The sequence below is a fragment of the Miscanthus floridulus genome, chromosome 7 (assembly GCF_019320115.1).
Source record: "Miscanthus floridulus cultivar M001 chromosome 7, ASM1932011v1, whole genome shotgun sequence".
In the NCBI taxonomy this organism is placed as follows: domain Eukaryota; kingdom Viridiplantae; phylum Streptophyta; class Magnoliopsida; order Poales; family Poaceae; genus Miscanthus; species Miscanthus floridulus.
Window position 1 is genome coordinate 14,683,732 of NC_089586.1, and position 19,111 is coordinate 14,702,842.

The 19,111-nt window shown below is 47.2% G+C and overlaps 1 protein-coding gene and 1 pseudogene across 1 annotated transcript; one reads left to right on the forward strand and one right to left on the reverse strand.

Annotated features, from left to right (window-relative positions):
• Window positions 1–1,173: 1,173 nt before the first annotated feature.
• On the reverse strand, window positions 1,174–2,346 carry LOC136465122 (uncharacterized; annotated as a pseudogene).
• Window positions 2,347–7,135: 4,789 nt separating this feature from the next.
• Window positions 7,136–7,810, forward strand: LOC136465123 (secreted RxLR effector protein 161-like). Its single transcript, XM_066463985.1, has 2 exons — window positions 7,136–7,464; window positions 7,618–7,810. The coding sequence occupies exons 1-2, from the start codon at window positions 7,136–7,138 to the stop codon at window positions 7,808–7,810; spliced, it is 522 nt and encodes a 173-aa protein (XP_066320082.1).
• Window positions 7,811–19,111: the final 11,301 nt, after the last annotated feature.

The following is a 19,111-nucleotide window of genomic DNA, read 5'->3' on the forward strand; positions in this document are numbered from 1 at the left end:
CACGTATGCCGACTCGTCACTAATCTTCAATCTTTCTTTGTTCGCTCTGCATGGATGCTATGAACTAGAAGAGGAAGAAGACATGCCGGAAGAGGAAGAGGAAGAGGAAGAGGAGTACGAACACAGACACACCACCAGCAGAACCTATCCCAGAGCTGTCCGACGAGATTGTTCTAGATATTCTAGTTCGGCTCCCTGTCAAGTCCCTCCTGCGATGCAAGTCGGTCTGCAAGGGCTGGCGAGCCATCATCACTGACCCCTTCTTCGTCCACGCACACCTCCAGCGCTCGGCCTCCAGATGTGAGCAGGATCCATGCCACCCCGCACACCTTAGACTGCAATCACATCCGCTTCTACCAGTGGCAGCAAGGTGCTTCCATGGCTACTCTGATGCACGAGCACAAGGACTTCGTCTGTCAATTCAGATCCATTAATTGCTCAATGTTGATGGATAAGTCTGGCTGGGCTGGTCTTTGTGGGCTGCTGGCTGTTGCTGCTATAAGGACAACATCTTAGCATCTAGGATAACATCTTAAAGGACATCATCTTAGTATCTTAGACTAGCATCTTAGCATCTTAGGCTACCATCTTAGACTAGCATCTTGGCATATGCTTGGCTGGCTAGCAGCCTATAAATATGTATCCCCAACCTCTCAGGTTGGCATGACATTTGGAAATAAACCAGAAAATTATCCCAACTCCTAGTGTCATCCTCTCTCGATGAGAGTAAGAATTCTGCTACTACCAAGAGTAAGAATTCAGCGACTAACAACTGGTATCAGAGCCGTATTATCCTGTAGCCTAAACATCTCCTGCTCATCTTCTTTCCCAGCCTCACAACAGCCCTAGCTAGGAGCAGCAGCAGCTCCGGCCGCTCCTGCTCACTCCTCTTTCTCTGCGCGTCTGAAGTAGCCCTCTCCCCACGCAGCAGCCCCCCGATATCGCATCATGTCCGCAGGGCAGTCTCAGTGCTCGGTCGTCTCGAGCACGCGGCGTCGGCAGGAGGCCGAACTTGCCGCAACAGAGGAATGCGAGCGAGCGGCGACAGAGACCGCTGCGGCGGTGGCAAGGGCGTCGAGGCTGACAGCGACGGAGCTGGCAGCAGCCAGAGCGGAGGCGGAAGCAGCGGCGGCGATGGATGCAGCGCGTGTGGCGGCGGCAGAGGTCGAGGCCCTACACGGCAGCATCAGCAGCTCTGTTTCTACTGACGACAGCGCCGACGCGGACCTCGAGCTGCTGGGGAGGGAGGCAGGACGAGCGCGAGCGGCGCAGTGGGCAGCCGCGCACGCCCACGAGCGCGGCAGTAGCCCAGACATACGTGGACGCGCCGGCGGCGCTCCTGGAGGAGGCGCGCATGGCGGCGGCGCTCCTGGAGGAGGCGCGCACGGTGGTGGAGCTCCTAGAGGAGGCGCGCACGGCAACAGTGGCGGACGGGTCGATGGAGAGCATGGCCTTCACAGGCAGCGTGGCTCTCTCTCCCCGAATCGATACCGTGGTTATCATGGGCTCCAAGCTGTTGTCAGGGACATCGGCCCTGGCGGTGGGTGGCCTACCCTCACTAAGACCAACTACGTCGAGTGGGCTGCGGTGATAAGGGTAAAGCTCTAGGTGTGGCACATGTGGGAGGCAGTCCGGTACGGCGACGTCGACTACGACCTAGATCGACGGGCGCTGGATGTCGTCATCGCTGCAGTCCCGCCCGAGATGCAGTTCTCGCTTACCAACAAGCGGACTGTCGAGGAGGCTTGGGACGCCATCGCTGCGGCACGCATCGGCAGCGACCGCGCCCGCAAGTCCACACTGCAGGCACTTCGTAAGGAGTGGGAGAACCTGTCCTTCAAGCCAGGTGAGGATGTTGATGACTTTGCTCTCCGTCTTAACACTCTGTTGCAGAAGATGGTGCAGTTCGGCGATGACACCTACGGTGAGGAGAGAGCTATCGAAAAGCTCTTCCGCTGTGTCCTCGAGAAGTACAAGCAGATGACTCGCTCGATCGAGTCCCTGCTGGATCTCTCCACGATGTTGATCGGGGAGGTGATAGGTCGCCTTAAGGTCATCGACAGCGATGAGCCACAGTCTCTCTCGGGGCCCATCACCACTGGCGGGAAGCTCCTTCTCACTCGGGAGCAGTGGGATGCCTGCCAAGGTGACCGGAAAAAGGAAGAGCCTTCTTCCGTGACTGGCAGCCGCAAGCGTGGCAAGCCACGCAAGGCGTGTAGAGACGCCCAGGCCGGGGCATGAGGACGTGCCGAGGGTGATGCCCACAGAGGCGCCTAGGGCGGCACCGCTGGCAAACACAAGCCGACACGAGACGACGCCTGCCGCAACTACGGCTAGCTTGGCCATTGGGCCAAGGACTGTCGACAGCCACGACGTGGCCAGGCCCACGTCGCACAGGCGGAGGAGGAGCCGGCTCTGTTCATGGCACATGCAAGCATCGAGCTACCTCCAGCGGCACCGGCTGCAGCGGCTCTCCTCCATCTTGACGAGCCAAAAGCACACGCCCTCCTCGGCGACGGCTTCGGCAATGACAAGACTGACGGGTGGTGCCTCGACACCGGCGCCACCCATCACATGACCGGTCGACGGGAGTTCTTCACCGAGCTTGACTCTAGCGTCCGAGGCTCTATCAAGTTTGGGGATGCCTCTGGTGTGGAGATCAAGGACATCAGCTCCGTCATCTTCACCGCCGTGTCTGGTGAGCACAGGCTGCTCACTGGAGTCTACTACATCCCCATGTTGAGGAACTCCATCATCAGCTTGGGACAGCTGAATGAGAGCGGTTCGCGCGTGGTGGTTGAGGATGGAGTCATGAGGATTTGGGATCGCCGTTGTCGCCTTCTTGCCAAGGTATCTAGAAGTGCAAATTGACTCTACGTCCTTAACGTGTAGGTGGCACAACCCCTCTGTCTCGCTGCTCATTGGGACGACGAGGCGTGGCAGTGGCACGAGCGTTTCAGGCACCTTCACTTCGAGGCCCTGAAGCGGCTCAGTGCCATGGAGATGGTGCGAGGCCTGCCGTGCCTCGACCATGTGGAGCAGCTCTGCGACGTCTGCGTGTTGATGAAGCAGAGGCGACTCCCCTTTCCCTAGCGGGCGAGCTTTCGAGTCAAGGAGAGGCTCGAGCTTGTGCACGGGGACTTGTGTGGCCCGGTGACACCGGCCACACCAGGTGGACGACACTACTTCCTGCTGCTCGTCGACGACCTCTCCCGCTACATGTGGGTGATGGTCCTCGGTAGCAAGGGAGAGGCTACGGACGTCATTAGGCGCTCATAAGTTGCTGCAGAGGTGGAGTGTGGCCGCAAGCTGCGCGTGCTGTGCACTGACAACGGCGACGAATTCATGGCGGCTGAATTCACGTCGTACTGTGCTGATAAGGGCATTCAGCGCCACTACTCTACGTCGTACAGCCCACAGCAGAACGACGTCGTCGAGCGGCGCAACCAGACGGTTGTGGGGATGGCTCGGGCCCTTCTTAAGCAAAGAGGGATGTCGGCTATCTTCTAGGGAGAGGCGGTGGTGTCGGCCGTCTACATCCTCAACCGCTCGCCTACCAAGGTGCTCGATGGCAGGACGTCATACGAGGCTTGGCATGGGCGTAAGCCGGCGGTCTCCCACTTGTAGGTCTTTGGCTGCCTCGCGTTCGCCAAGGAGCTTGGCCACATCAGCAAGCTCGACGACAGGAGCACTCCGGGAGTGTTCATCGGCTACGCGGAGGGCTCGAAGGCCTACTGCATCCTCGACCCAAAGACACAGTGTGTGCGCACGGCGTGCGATGTTGTGTTCGATGAAGGGCGAGGATAGGTGTAGGACAAGGCGATGGACGATGGCTTGGCTCCAACATATGACGACTTCACTATCGAGTACGTCCACTTCGAGGGAGCTAGGGGAGTAGGCAGCTCTTCTTTGGTGAGCGCGTCTACCCCAGTCCCCGAGCCTCCACCGACCCCGGCGCCTGCTACTCCGATAGCACCACGCTCTCCAGCTAGGACCTCGGCTGCGATGAGTCCTTCGTCGGCTCTACCACAGCCGGCACCGCCATGCACTCCAGCACCGACAGGCACCCCTCCGAGCACGTCTACTCCAACACCAGCTCATGTCGAGCATAGCCCGGTTGAGCTCGCTACTCCGCTCTCTCACGACGAGGAGCGCATCGACACGTACCACGACGGCGAGCCGTTGCGGTACCATATGATGGAGGACCTTCTCAGCGACCAGTCGGTGCAGGGACCGGTGCCTCATGACCTGGAGGCGCGGTTGCACCTTGCGTGTGACGACGGCGAGCCTTGGTCATTTGCAGAGGCCGAGAGACACACGGCATGGCGCACCGCGATGTAGTTGGAGATAGATGCGGTCGAGAAGAACCGCACCTGGGAGCTTGCTGACCTTCCTCATGGTCACCGTGCGATCACCCTTAAGTGGGTGTACAAGCTGAAGAGGGATGAAGCCGGCACCATCGTCAAGCACAAGGCTCGCTCGGTGGCACGAGGTTTCGTGCAGTAGGAGGGGGTTGACTTCAACGACGCCTTTGCTCCCGTGGCATGGATGGAGTCCGTGCGACTCCTCCTTGCGCTAGCTACCCAGGAGGGCTGGCGTGTTCATCACATGAATGTCAAGTCAGTGTTCCTTAACGACGACTTGAAGGAGGAGGTCTACGTGCACCAGCCACCGGGATTTGCGATCCCCGGCAAGGAGGGCAAGGTGCTCCGCCTATGCAAGGCCCTCTATGGCTTGCGGCAGGCACTGAGGGCGTGGAATGCCAAGTTGGATTCCACGCTAAAGGGGATGGGCTTCGAGCAAAGCCCGCATGAGGCGGCCATCTACCGACGGGGCAGTGGAGAAAATGCTCTGCTGGTGGGTGTCTACGTCGACGACTTGGTGATCACCGACACCAAGGATGTAGAGGTGGCGGCATTCAAGGAAGAGATGAAGGCCACCTTCCAGATGAGTGACCTAGGGCCTCTCTCCTTCTACCTGGGAATCGAGGTGTACCAGGATGACTCCGGGATCACACTTCGACAGATCGCCTACGCCAAACACGTCGTTGAGCTAGCTGGGCTCACCGACTGCAACCCAGCTCTCACTCCGATGGAGGAGAGGCTGAAGCTGAGCCGCGACAGCATGATGGAGGAGGTGGACGCTACGTAGTTGAAAGGTCCTAATATGGCTAGAGGGGGGGGTGAATAGCCTATTTAAAAATCTATAAATTAACTAGAGCAATTTGATTAGTATGACAAATAGCGTAATGCAAACTTGCTCTAGCTCTACTAGGGTTGCAAGCCACCTATCCAACAATTCTAGTTGCAATGATTACTTAGGCACACAAGCTTGCTAGTCTAAAGAGCTCAACTAGATGAATGTAAATAACAAAGCAAGCTCTCAATTCTAATTACACTAAAGAGCTTGTATCAACTAGTTTGCAAGAATGTAAACAAGCAAGTAGGGTGATTATACCGCCGTGAAGGGGATGAACCAATCACAAGATGAATATATATAGCCAATCACCGGGAGAATGCCAAAGGCAAGAGACAATTGATTTTCTCCCGAGGTTCACGTGTTTGCCAACACGCTACGTCCCCGTTGTGTTGACCAACACTTGGTGGTTCGGCGGCTAAGAGGTGTTTCACAAACCTCATCCACACGATAGGACACTGCAAGAACCGACCCACAAGTGAGGTAACTCAATGACACGAGTAATTTACTAGAGTTACCTTTCGGCGCTCCGCCGGGGAAGGTACAACTCCCCTCACAATCACCGAAGACGGCCACGAACAATCACCAACTCGTGCCGATCCTCCACCGCTGCTCCAACCGTCTAGGTGGTGGCAACCACCAAGAGAAACAAGCGAAATCCACAGCGCAACACGAATACCAAGTGCCTCTAGATGCAATCACTCAAGCAATGCACTTAGATTCTCTCCCAATCTCACAAAGATGATGAATTAATGATGGAGATGAGTGGGAGGACTTTGGCTAAGCTCACAAGGTTCCTATGTCAATGAAAATGTGCAAGAGTTATCCCTTGAGCCGGCCATGGGGCTATAAATAGAGCCCCCATCAAATAGAGCCGTTATACCCCTTCACTAGGCAAAACGCGCTTTGACCGGACCGGACGCTGGCCCTCAGCGTCCGGTCGCCCGATGGACGCCACGCGTCACCAGCTTCAAACGCTGTTCGTCAGATTTCAACGGCTACGAAGCTGACCGGACGCTCCGGTAAAACTGACCGGATGCTCCGGTAAAACTAACCGGACGCTGGCTTCAGCGTCCGGTCGTTTCCAGTAAGCTCCCCGAGGCATATTTTTTCGACCGGACGCGTCCGGTCCACCTTGACCAGACACAGACCAGCGTCCGGTGCTCAACCCTAGCCACTATGCCGTCTGACAGCTCGACCGGATGCAGCCTTTCAGCGTCCGGTCGCTGAGTGACCCAGCGTCCGGTCAGTAGACCGACGCCAGCATCATTTCGACCAACTCCATTTCAACTCTAACTTCTTCACACTTGCTCAAATATGCCAACCACCAAGAATTTTGCATCCGGCGCAATAGAAAATAGGCATTCCATTTTCCCGAAAGCGCCGAATCCCGCCGAGCTTGTAGATGTGCCCGCGGGAGGGAGAGAGGGACCCAAACCCATCTCAACCCTACAAACACCACCTCCTTTGTAGATGTGCCAACACCACCAAGTGTATCACCTTGTGCACATGTGTTAGCATATTTTCACAAACATTTTCAAGGGTGTTAGCACTCCACTAGATCCTAAATGCATATGTAATGAGTTAGAGCATCTAGTGGCACTTTGATAACCGCATTCCGATACGAGTTTCACTCCTCTTAATAGTACGACTATCTATCCTAAATGTGATCACACTCACTAAGTGTTTTGATCACTAAAACAAAATGGCTCCTACATTTTATACCTTTGCCTTGAGCCTTTTGTTTTTTTCTCTTTCTTCTTTTCCAAGTTGCATTTGACCATCAACATGCCATCACCATTGTCATGATCTTCGTCATTGCTTCATCACTTGGAGTAGTGCTACCTATCTCATAATCATCTTGATAAACTAGATTAGCACTTAGGGTTTCATCAATTAACCAAAACCAAACTAGAGCTTTCAGCAGTACCGGCGTCTTATGGGGAGCCTTCGCTACCTCGCCCACACACAGCCGGACTTGACATTCTCTGTCGGCTACGTTAGTCGGTTCATGCAGCGACCGACGACGGAGCACCAGCAGGCTGTGAAGAGGATCATCCGCTACGTTGCGGGGACTCTCGATCACGGCCTCTACTGCCCTAGGTGCCCTGGGGCAGCACACTTCGTCGGGTACAGCGACAGCGACCACGCCAGCGACATCGACACCAGCAAGAGCACGAGCGGGATCCTTTTCTTCCTCAGCAAGTGCCTCGTTAGCTGGCAGTCGGTCAAGCAGCAGGTGGTGGCCCTGTCCAGCTGTGAGACCGAGTATATAGCGGCATCCACCGCTTCGACTCAGGCGCTCTGGCTCGCTCGACTGCTTGGTGATCTCCTCGGCAAAGACACTAGAGCGGTGGAGCTCAGGGTGGACAGCAAGTCCGCTCTGGCCCTGGCAAAGAACCTCGTTTTCCATGAACGCAGCAAGCACATCCGGGTGAGATACCACTTCATCCGAGACTGTTTGGAGGAATGGAGCATCAAGGCGAGCTACATCAACACCAAGGATCAGCTTGCGGACCTGCTCACCAAGCCCCTTGGAAGGATCAAGTTCTTTGAGCTCTGTTCGAGGACCGGGATGGTTCAACTTTCTCACAAGACGACGCACAAGACTTAGGGAGAGAATGATAGATAAGTCTGACTGGTCTGGTCTTTGTGGGACTGCTGATTGTTGCTGCTACAAGGATAGTATCTTAGCATCTAGGACAACATCTTAGAGGACAACATCTTAGAGGACAGCATCTTAGCATCTTAGACTAGCATCTTGGCATATGCTTGGCTGGCTAGCAGCCTATAAATATGTATCCCCAACCCCTCAGGTTGGCATGATATTTAGAAATAAACCAGAAATTTACCCCAACTCCTAGTGTCATTCTCTATCGATGAGAGTAAGAATTCTGCTACTACCTAAAATAAGAATTCAGCAACTAACAAATGTGATGGCCTGGTGCTCGTTCCCACAGACACCAGGCTCTACCTCTTCAACCCAGCCACTAGGGAACCACCACACTGCCGGATAGAGATTGTAACCGGCACTGCAACAGTATCAGGGCCTACTGCTGCTGTGCTGGCCTGGGCCTAGATCCACGCACAGGCAAGCACAAGGTAGTTCGGGCCTTCTACCGGTCGATAGATCCTGTCACAGGCATGGGGACAGATATGGGGATGGAAGTGTTTACCGTCTCAGGCAACAGCAACGGCGGTGGCGGTGCTCGGAAGGAGATCAAGGATGATCTTCCGTACCCTGCTGAACACTGGAATACTGGTACGGCGGTCAATGGACTTGTTCTGGCGCCTCGCAAGTTACCATCGTGACCTGCAACGTCCATGGGGCCTTCTGTGGCTCAGCCTGGCTGATGAGACATTTGGTATCACCGAGCTGCCAGATTCTGTGGGTCCTGTGTTCCCCCTTGAATTGGATGTGCTGCACGGGGAGCTATGGATGTCGGCACGTATCTGTGAGGACACCGTCACCATGTGGATCTTGGAGGATGGGGGCCAGGGGCAGACATGAGAGCAGCGATACACTGTCCACGCTACAGCAGCCACACGTTTTGCCGAGTGCCTCGTACACTCGGTAAAGGCATCCATACACTCGGTAAATTCTTTACCGAGTGCAACACTCGGCAAAGAGGCTCCATCGAACATTTTCACGGTAAAGCTTGCTTTGCCGAGTGCTAAATCTCGGACACTTGGCAAAGGCTTTGCCGAGTGTCAAGCTGGCACTCGGCAAAGGATTGACGGCCGTTGGCCGACGGCTCACGCCGTCTTAATTTTTTTAATTTCTTTGCCGAGTGCAACACTCGGTAAAGAATTTTCTTTTTTTTTTCAAAATTATTTGCCGAGTGCCATAGCGCCGAGGCACTCGGCAAAACCTGTTTTTATCTTTTTTAATTTTCTTTGCCGAGTGCCACTGCCAAGGCACTCGGCAAAGCATTTTTTATTTTTTTTAATTTTCTTTGCCGAGTGCAATGGCCATTGCACTCGGCAAATTTGGGAAATTGTTGCTGCTATTTTCCCAGCTTTGCAGAGTGCAATGGTCATTGCACTCGACAAACGCACAGCAAATTTTTTTTTGTTTTTTGCTTTTCCATGTAAACAACAGTGCATATATATATATATTAGAAACCACAATTCAACACAATATATCAGAAACCACACACATATATATATATATATCACAAACGACCAATTATGTCTGAAATCCACAATATATTACAAACCACAAGCTCAAAGTTCACAAGTTCAATACATAAAGGCATGTCTACGTAAAACCGACTCCGGAAGCGGCTCACGGCGAATGTGAGGGTTGCGACGCCCCAACTTGCGATGCCGGCGACCCTCCGAGATGGTTCGACGCCGCCCCCGATTGATGCTGCACAAAAGAGAAGAGATTGCACGTGAGTGACAAGATAAAAATGTAAGCAGTTTAAAGAAAAGTTGAAAATTTTGGCAGCACCTCCCCTGCACGGGGAGGTTTCAAAAACCTGCAAGAAAAACGTCGGCACAAATGCCGACAACCACATTTCCGGCACGAAGGCCGACACATCAACAAACCCGGCACGAAGGCCCACACATCAACAAATCCGGCACGAAGGCCATCACTAGGTTTGACACTAAGCATGAGCATAGAAAGTAAAGCATCCGTACTCATACTCACCGGAGTAGAATCTGGACGATGTGGTGGTGGTGGTGGTGGTGCAAGCAGGTTGGCTAGGATCTCCCAACCTTGTTGCAGCCCAAGTTGTTGCACGAACGGGAGCAAACCTGCTTGCTGGGCCTCCAAAGCTTGTAGCCTCTGACGCTCGGCCTCCTGCTCGACCCGCTCAGCCTCCCGCTCAGCCAGCTGGGCCTCCGCAGGCTGTCCAAAAAAACATGGATAATCCAAAATAGATACGGTCATAGATATGCAAAGATCCACATACCTCCAACCGTATCTGTTTCGGACAGAAGACGCCTAACTGGGTTACGTACGACAACTATAAGCAAGAGATGTCAATTATACCTAGGGTGGCGGTGGAGAAAGGCTAGCGGCGCAGTGGCGAGTCGGTGCAGTGGCGAGACGAAGCAGTGCAGGCACGACCGCAGCGCCGACGAAGACGATTGGGATCGCCGAGGTGCTCCGGGTCCCCTCCGACAGCTCCTACTCTGCAAAAGAAGAAACACATCACTATTACTTGAAAAATTCGGCAAAACCTCCCCTGTACGGGGAGGTTTCCAAAACCTGCAAGAAAAAGCCAGCACGATGGTCGACGTCCACATTTGGGGCACGATGGCCCACACATACACAAACCCGGCACGAAGGCCGTCAACACATAAACGGCACCAAGGCCGACACCCCCGGAGCCTTTACCTTTTCTCCGGCGAGGGACGGGGACGACAGCGTGGACAAACGGCGATGTGCGGGGACGACGGAGTGGACGAACGTCGTCGACAAACGGCGTGAACGGTCGTCGGACCGAGGTCCGTCTCCTCCTCCCCCCTTCTCCTTCTTCTTCCTCCTCCTTCTTCTTCTTCCTCCTTCCTCCCTTCTCCTTCTTCTTCTTCCTCCTCCTCCTCCCTTCTCCTTCTTCCTCCTCCCTTCTCCTTCTCCTCCCTTCTCCTTCTTCCTTCTCCCTTCTCCTTCTCCTCCCACCTCCCTTCTCCTCCTCCCCTTGTGGTCGGAGTGTATTTAAATTATAGAAAATGCAAACGAAGTTCGAAATTCACGAAACTTGTCGAGGTGTCGTGTGATCGCATGTGGAGGCTATGATAAAAATTTGAGAAGGTTTCGAGCAAGTTGCGATGTTGTATGCCTAAAACCTAGACATCTGGGTCCAAAATTTTGAACGCCTTGTTCGCCAAACATGACGACATCGCATGTGGAGATGTCTGGATTTTAGGCATTCAACGTCGCAACTTACTCGAAACCTTCTCAAATTTTTATCATAGCCTCCACATGCGATCACACGACACCTCGACAAGTTTCATGAATTTTAGACTTCGTTTGCATTTTCTATAATTTAAATACACTCCGACCACAAGCGAGTCGTCATGTTTGGCGAACAAGGCGTTCAAAATTTTGGGTGAGTTCCTGCATACGGCCTCAAAATACACTCTACAACATGACTATCATTTTTTGAATGGCTACATTTCATTATTTCATGCACCTGCAGTTTAATTTTACTTTTTCGAAAAATACAAGTAAACAAAATTAATTCAAGAAATATAGCAAAAAGTTATAAAAAGATCCCAAATTTTAACATGTGCTTGTAAACAATAGATAAGGTCTACAAAAAAATTTGAAATAAAAATTCAAAAAAAAACAAAAATACTTTGTCGAGTGTCATGCCTAACACTCGGCAAAGAGGGCCTTTGCCGAGTGCCAGACCGCAGCACTCGGCAAAGGGCCTCTTTGCCGAGTGTCAGGTTAAGCGCTCGGTAAATATTTTTTTTAAAAGATGGTAACGGCGTGGGCGGGGTAGGCAGGCAACTAACGGGCATTTTGCCGAGTGCGCTCTTTGCCGAGTGTTGCGCTCGGCAAAGAGTGCCTTTGCCGAGTGGCGTGCTTTGCCGAGCGTCGGGCACGCTGCGGCACTCGGCAAAGAATTGCACTCGGCAGCACTCGGCAAAGAGTGGCTTTGCCGAGTGCCCTATTTTCGGCACTCGGCACACTACTACAGGATGAACTTGTTGTCCCAGGCGGTAACGGCCTTTAGTCCCGATTACCGCGCCGGGACAATGATCCCGGGACTAAAGGTGGAACCTTCAGTCTCGGGTCATCGAGCCGGGACTAAAGAAAAACCTTTAGTCCTGGTTGGTGTTACCAACCGGGAATAAAGGCCCTCCAACCGAGCAAACGTGGCCGCACCCTTTAGTCCCGGTTGGTAACCCCAACCGGGACTAAAGGTTCCTTTTCTTTTTCTTTTTTTTTGTTTAATTTGTTTTCAGTTCAGTTACACATATTTGTTTAATATATAATATGTTTTTATGTACGTATTCTACGCTGCTAATATAAATACACGCACGCATATAATTACATCTAATTCTCATCTCAAGCATTATTATATTCGAATAAAGTATGAAACTATATATATTATAGATATATATGTATATATACAACACTTTCATAATCTTGTTCTCGAAAATAACGATATCAATAAACATTTAATTTACATCATTTATTCCTTAGGATCAAAGTAGAACTCGCCGTTGGGATTTAGCACTTTTTCTAGAAGAAATCCTGCTATTGACTCTTGAACTGCTTTTAGATGGTCTTTTTGCATGACCCTTTGTTTCAACCATTCAGTCTTGCATTTGAAATAAAAGGAAAAGTATTAATACATATATATATATATTCATTTAAAAATAAATAAAAAATTGATATATACATACTCTGAGGACATCTTCAGGAGTTCTTCTTATGTGTGCAGTGATAAATTCACAAATGTAGTATCCACACAAGTTATTACCTGGTTGCTGCCGCAAACACCACTGTACGAGAAGAAGATTATTCTCATCATCTCACACGTAAATTGAAGTACGATATAGTAATTAAACACATGGGGAAGTATATATAGTACAACTTACTGATATTTCAACTACATTAAGTGGTGCCTTGCAATCCTTGCGGTGTTGCCGAATAAACTCTTTCCAAACCCTGTGCGATCAATAATGTACGATCGTTAATAAATTATGGCAAAGTCTATTTAATAATAGTTGTGCACGAGAGATCGAAATTACCCCTGGATAATGTCTATCATATCTTGGTATAGTGCCCGCTCTTTTCTCAACGAGTCCAAGATTACTAACCGACTTGAGTTTAACTCAATGACAATGAGTATCTAGTGAAACCTGCATTGGTTTATATACACACGTACATGCATATAAGTTGGATTGATATTACATAAAATGTATAGACTACATTATTATTAACACTTACTCAAAGTTGTACGGAAAAAGTATTGTTGTCTTGTCGTGCTGCTTCACGAAGAACCTCATGATATTCGTCTGTGCTTCAGATACCCAATGCTTCTTGACAATAATATCGGTTTTGAATATGATATAAGGATCAATGAAGCCAACACTGGTGTCTTGTATTCTTTGGAGCTCTGACATCTAGAATCTGTATATAAATATAAGTTACATGTGAGGATAATTATATACACGTACGCATGGAAGTGAGTTTATTAAATAAAAGTAAGAATCACTTACAAACAAAAGGAGCTAATGATTGATTTGTCTAGAGCGTCCAAGTGGTATAGTTGATGTAATTTTTCGAAACTAATATGTAAGATGTCATCGCCACGGAAGTAATGATGGTCTCTAAATCTGACAAAGATCCACTCCTCACCCCTGCCACACGCCTGCATGTACCACTTGTTGAGCAAGTATATTTGCGTACCTAATTCATTAAGAGCCGCAGGGTTGTACAGACTTTTGCCAAATTTATAAGTCTTCTAGGTATCAACTTCCAGGTTCTGGATTGGAGCTTTGCCCGTCAATTGATCCAAGGTTAAACCAGTTAGTTCAAAAAAAGCATTAAGGTCTTGAACCGACACTTCTCCAGAGTTGTCTGGTCGATAGACTTCTATGTTGGAACCATATTCATTAGCAACAACAAGATTTTGCATTGGTTGCTTCTGTTGTCCGAGCTGTGGGACATCCTTCCCTGATGCTCTTTTCCTTTTCTTATGTGCATCATGTGACTTCACGAGGGAGCGGTCATAGTCTGATAGTGGCGGAGGCTTACGAACTTCAAGCATCTTTTTTTTGTGAGCTTTGACCTTCTGCCTCAGCAGATCTCGTGGTATGTAAAAGTACGGCTTCTCCTTAAGCTTCGCTTGTCTCTACTTTTGGATATCTATAAAAAATCTTTCACTTTTTTGTCTTCTTCAGCTGCTATTTGCTCATCAGTCTTTTCAGGAAGTATTTCTTGAGAAATAACTCTTTTTTTCGGGGTCTTCTTTGCTGCCGGGACCTTAGATGTCTCTGTAGTGCGTCGCTGTGGAGGGGTGGGGGTGGTGTTGGAGACCGGCGTGGAGGCGATGAGGCTGGTGTTGGAGTCCGATGTGGAGGCATTGGAGATCATTGTGGAGGCGATGGGGCCGGTGTAGGAGTTAGAGATCGTTGTGGAGGCGATGGAGCCAGTGTAGGAGTTGGAGATCGTCGTGGGGATGAAGTCGTCTCGCCCCTCGTGACACTGTGATGAGATGGGGAATGAATAATTGGGCTAGGCTGGGGGGAGACCCTGCTATAAAAATAAGTTGTGGGTCAATTATTTTTGAAGCCAATATAAAATTAATGGAAAATAATATTTCATTCACTTTCATTCGTACCTAGGGTGAGGTAGGGGAAGCGGTGGCGCCCTAGAAATAATGATGAAGCGTTTGCGCCATTGAATAAATGTCTTCTCTGCTTCTCCTAGTGTCTTCTCCCCATCACCGCCTTCGAAGAGGAATATTGCTGTAATCTTTGAGCACTCTATCGACCGAGATGCTAGCATATCCTGGTTGAATAACTGACCCATGGATTCTTGGTGTCTTTGTTCGATCTATTAGAGATACAACCCGGACAGCCACCATAATTGATGAATTATTACCATCTGGAATGTGCAACTCACATGTTGTTAGAGGCTCGATAATGTCATCAACAGGGAAGCGCAACCCAGCGTCATCTTAAATAACTGGTAGCTCCGTGGAAGCACAACTGCTTTTCATCTGACCAACAGGGCTAATGGTGACTCCCGGCGTTGATTGCGATTGCATTTGACTCATTGCTAGCTGCACTTGCCTCTTGATCTCCTCCAGCATTCTTGCCTCAAGAGATTTTTCTCGTTCACATGATTCAAGCAATGCTTGTCGTGACTCATTAACAAATTGCTCCAATACACGGATTCGGTCTGCCTCCTCATCCTTCTTTCTCTGGCGGCTTCTGTAGGTATCCTTGTCTGCTGGGAATGCTTGTAGCCACGGAACCGCCCCATAGCCTCTTGTTCGACCACCGTGTTCAGGATTCTCTAGGGCATATGTCAATTCATCCTTCTCTCTGTTGGGCTTAAAAACACCACTATCAGCTTCTTTCCTAGCACGAGCTAGTCTCTGTGTTGCTCTCTCAATTTTTTGGCCGAAAATTAGCTTGCCAGTGTCTGGGTCTAGGCTTCCCCCATGAGCATAGAACCAATTCTTCACGCGTTGAGGCTAGTTCTTCTCTATTGTTTCAGGTATGATTCCCTTGGCAGTAATCTCTGCTTCTAGGTTCTGTCACTTGGGAATAGCACTCCTATAACCACCAGATCCCATGCGATAATGGTATTGCTTCTGTCGGGCATTCTGCTGATTCCTCATCACACGTTCCTCACTCTCTTGAGATATCTTGTATTGTACGAAGTCATCCCAATGGGACTCCAACTTGACAAACGCCTTAGCATTGAAATTCGGCGTTTCATTCTTCAAGATAAACTTTTTATACAATGTCTTCTTCCAACTCTGGAACAATGTTGCCATCTTCTTCATTGTCCAATCCCTCACTAGCTCCTTCAAAGCATCATCTGCTTGTAATATGAAATGCTGAGTGATATCTCTCCAAGCTAGATTCTTGTCACGATCGGATACAAAACTAACATTAGGAGCGGATATCTTCTGCTTCCATTCATGAGCACTAACTGAGATCCTATCCCTTACAATGAACCCACATTGATTGATATATGTCTGAGCATGTGGTCCCAATGGTTTGCCGGTGTTGGTGTCGAATTCTGATATTATGAAACGGCCCTCTAATGGCTTTTTTGGCCCTCGGACTTTCCTACTCTTATCGGTGGTTGATGTAGATCCAGAGACCGGCTACATAAGTAGAAACACAACAATTAACAACAAATATACGTACGCATATATCTATAAGAGATGATAGATAATCGAATATACATCGCCAGTATTTTCTTGCGCGACAATTTGTTGATCTTCAACCACCAGGATATTTAGGATATCCTCATAATCAGCAAAGTACTGACTCGTGTCATCTACATCCGCATTGGTGCCAGCGTTGATAATATCCGCCATTATATCATCATTCAAGTTATCATCCGGAGCAGCCATTTGTATCTTCAAGACATAGATAGACAATAATAAGGTATAGGCTTTGGAATCGAATCAAAAACACTTTTGATCCAAAAACATGAAAATAAGTGCATGTATATATACACATAGAATGATACAATTTTCTCTCTCTCTCAACACATAGAAATAAGTGCATATATATATATATATATATATATATATATATATATATATATATATATATATATATATATATATATATATATATATATATATCTAGATATGCATGTGATAACACATAGAATGTCTCTCTAGATACAATTTTCTCTCTCTCTCAACACATGAAAATAATTAAGTACATGCATATATACACATAGAAATAATTAAGTACATATATATGTATATATATAGAATCTCTCTCTAGATACATGTGATATAGATAGAATTACTAATAAAATATCCAAGTGATATATAGATAGAATTACTAAAATAAAATATGCATGTGATATAGAGATAGAATTACTAATAAACTATGCATGTGTCAATTACTAAAACACTATTAAATCTAACATATATATATAGAGAGATAGAATATAATTACTAAATCCAATTAAATAAAATAACACACATATATCTAGATAGAATTAATTACTAAATCTAATTAAACCTAACATATATACATAGATAGAATTACTAAATCAAAATTAAATCTAACACATATATAGAGAGAGATAGAATAATAATTACTAAATATATAAAAAACTATAATAAAAACTAAAAAACTATCTAAATAAAGTACTAATTAAATTTTAATACATTTAAATCTAATTAACATATATCAAAAACTATCTAAAAAACTAACTAAAAAACTAAGAATAAACTACTAATTAAATTTTAATACATTTTAATCTAACATATATATAAAAAACTATCTAAAAAAACTATCTAAAAAATATGGCCGAGCTATAGCTAGCAGGCTAGGGGCGGATGGCGGGCGTGCTGGCCGGCCACGGGGCCGAGCTGAGCCACGCGAGGACGACGTACGGCGGAGACGAGCTCAACGGCCACTGGGCGGGGCTCGACGACGAGGCCGGGCAGGGGTAGACGACGACGGCGGCGCGGCAGAGCTCGACGCGACCGGGCGCGGCAGAGACGAGATCGATGTTGTAGATCGAAAAGTAGAAGATAAACAGAGGAACCGTTTGATATATATAGGCCAGGACCCTTTAGTCCCGGCTGGTAACACCAACCGATACTAAAGATCCTTTAGTCCTGGCTGGTAAACCGAACCGGGACTAAAGGTCCAACCCTTTAGTCCCGACTCCTCAGCTTACCAGCCGCGACTAAAGGATCTTTAGTCCCGGTTGGTGTTACCAGCCGTGACTAAAGGTATTTTTGTGCGGACAATTCCGCCCAGCCTTTAGTCTCGGTTCGTGGCCTGGGCCAGGACTGGTCTGAAAATTTTGGCAGCCCGCCAGAATAATTGGAAAGGCCTGGGATTTTGATTTTGTTCTCCTTGTTTAATACTAATTAATTCTATAGCAACTTCAATACTTTGTAATATTTATTTTAAAAATACTATTGATTAACTAATTATTTATTATAAATAGGAAAATTTTGTAACATAAAGTTTTTAATTTCTTTTATGAATATAGAATATAAATGTTACTAATACTAAGTATTTTGTTAATGCAAAAATATATTTGTAACTTAAAATTAATAAAACTAATATTATTCGATAGGAAATTTATTATCACATTATTGTAACGTCAATCTTTCAATTTTTTCTCGGTTTTTTTTGACCAAAATGAGAGGAATTTTTTGTTGAACCTATAAAAATAAAGAAAATATAGTATTTTTGTTCTACAACTTTTTCAAATAAAAAATGGCCTATATAAGGATTATAGATCTTGATGAGTTGAACAAACTTAATATTCAAAACTTTTCAATTTGAGATAATGTAGGGTTCCGAAAACTAGTTTGTAGGCGTCGAAATTTAAAAATCACAAATTTGAACCATCCAAACTATCTCAAATAGAAAGTTGACCAAAACAACAATTGTAGATCTTGATGAGTTTAACAAACTTGGTATTCAAAACTTTCAATTTGAAGTCATTTAGAGTCCATGATACTAGAGTCAAAGTGTTGTTTTTTTATTTGACCAAATTTGACTTGGTCAAACTTGCTCAAATAAGACACTAAATGACCTCAGATAAAAAAACTCTGAATACCAAGTTTGATCATCTTGGCAAGATATAAAATTGTTACATAGCTCATTTTCACGTTTGAGAAAGTTTTATCAAACATTAGTCACAAATTTTTGAATCTCATATAGACTTTCTAAAACTATGTCACACACTTGTGAAATTTGAACTACATTTTATTCAAACTTTCTCAAATGAAAAAATAGCATATATAATGATTGTAGATCTTGATGAGCTGAACAAACTTGGTATTCAAAACTTTTCAATTTGAAGTCATTTAGAGTCCATAATACTAGAGTCAAAGTGTTATTTTTTCATTTGACCAAATTTGACTTGGTCAAACTTGCTCAAATGAGACACTAAATGACCTTAGATGAAAAATCTCTGAATACCAAGTTTAATCATCTTAGCAAGATCTACAATTGTTACATAGCTCATTTTTCCATTTGAGAACGTTTTATCAAACACCAGTCATAAATTCTTGAATCTCCTGTAGACTTTCTAAAACTATGTCACACACTTGTGAAATTTAAACTACATTTTGTTCAAACTTTCTCAAATAAAAAAATAGACTATATAAGGATTGTAGATCTTGATGAGCTGAACAAACTTGATATTCAAAACTTTTCAATTTGAGACAATCTAGGGTTCCGAAAACTAGTTTGTAGGCATAGAAATTTA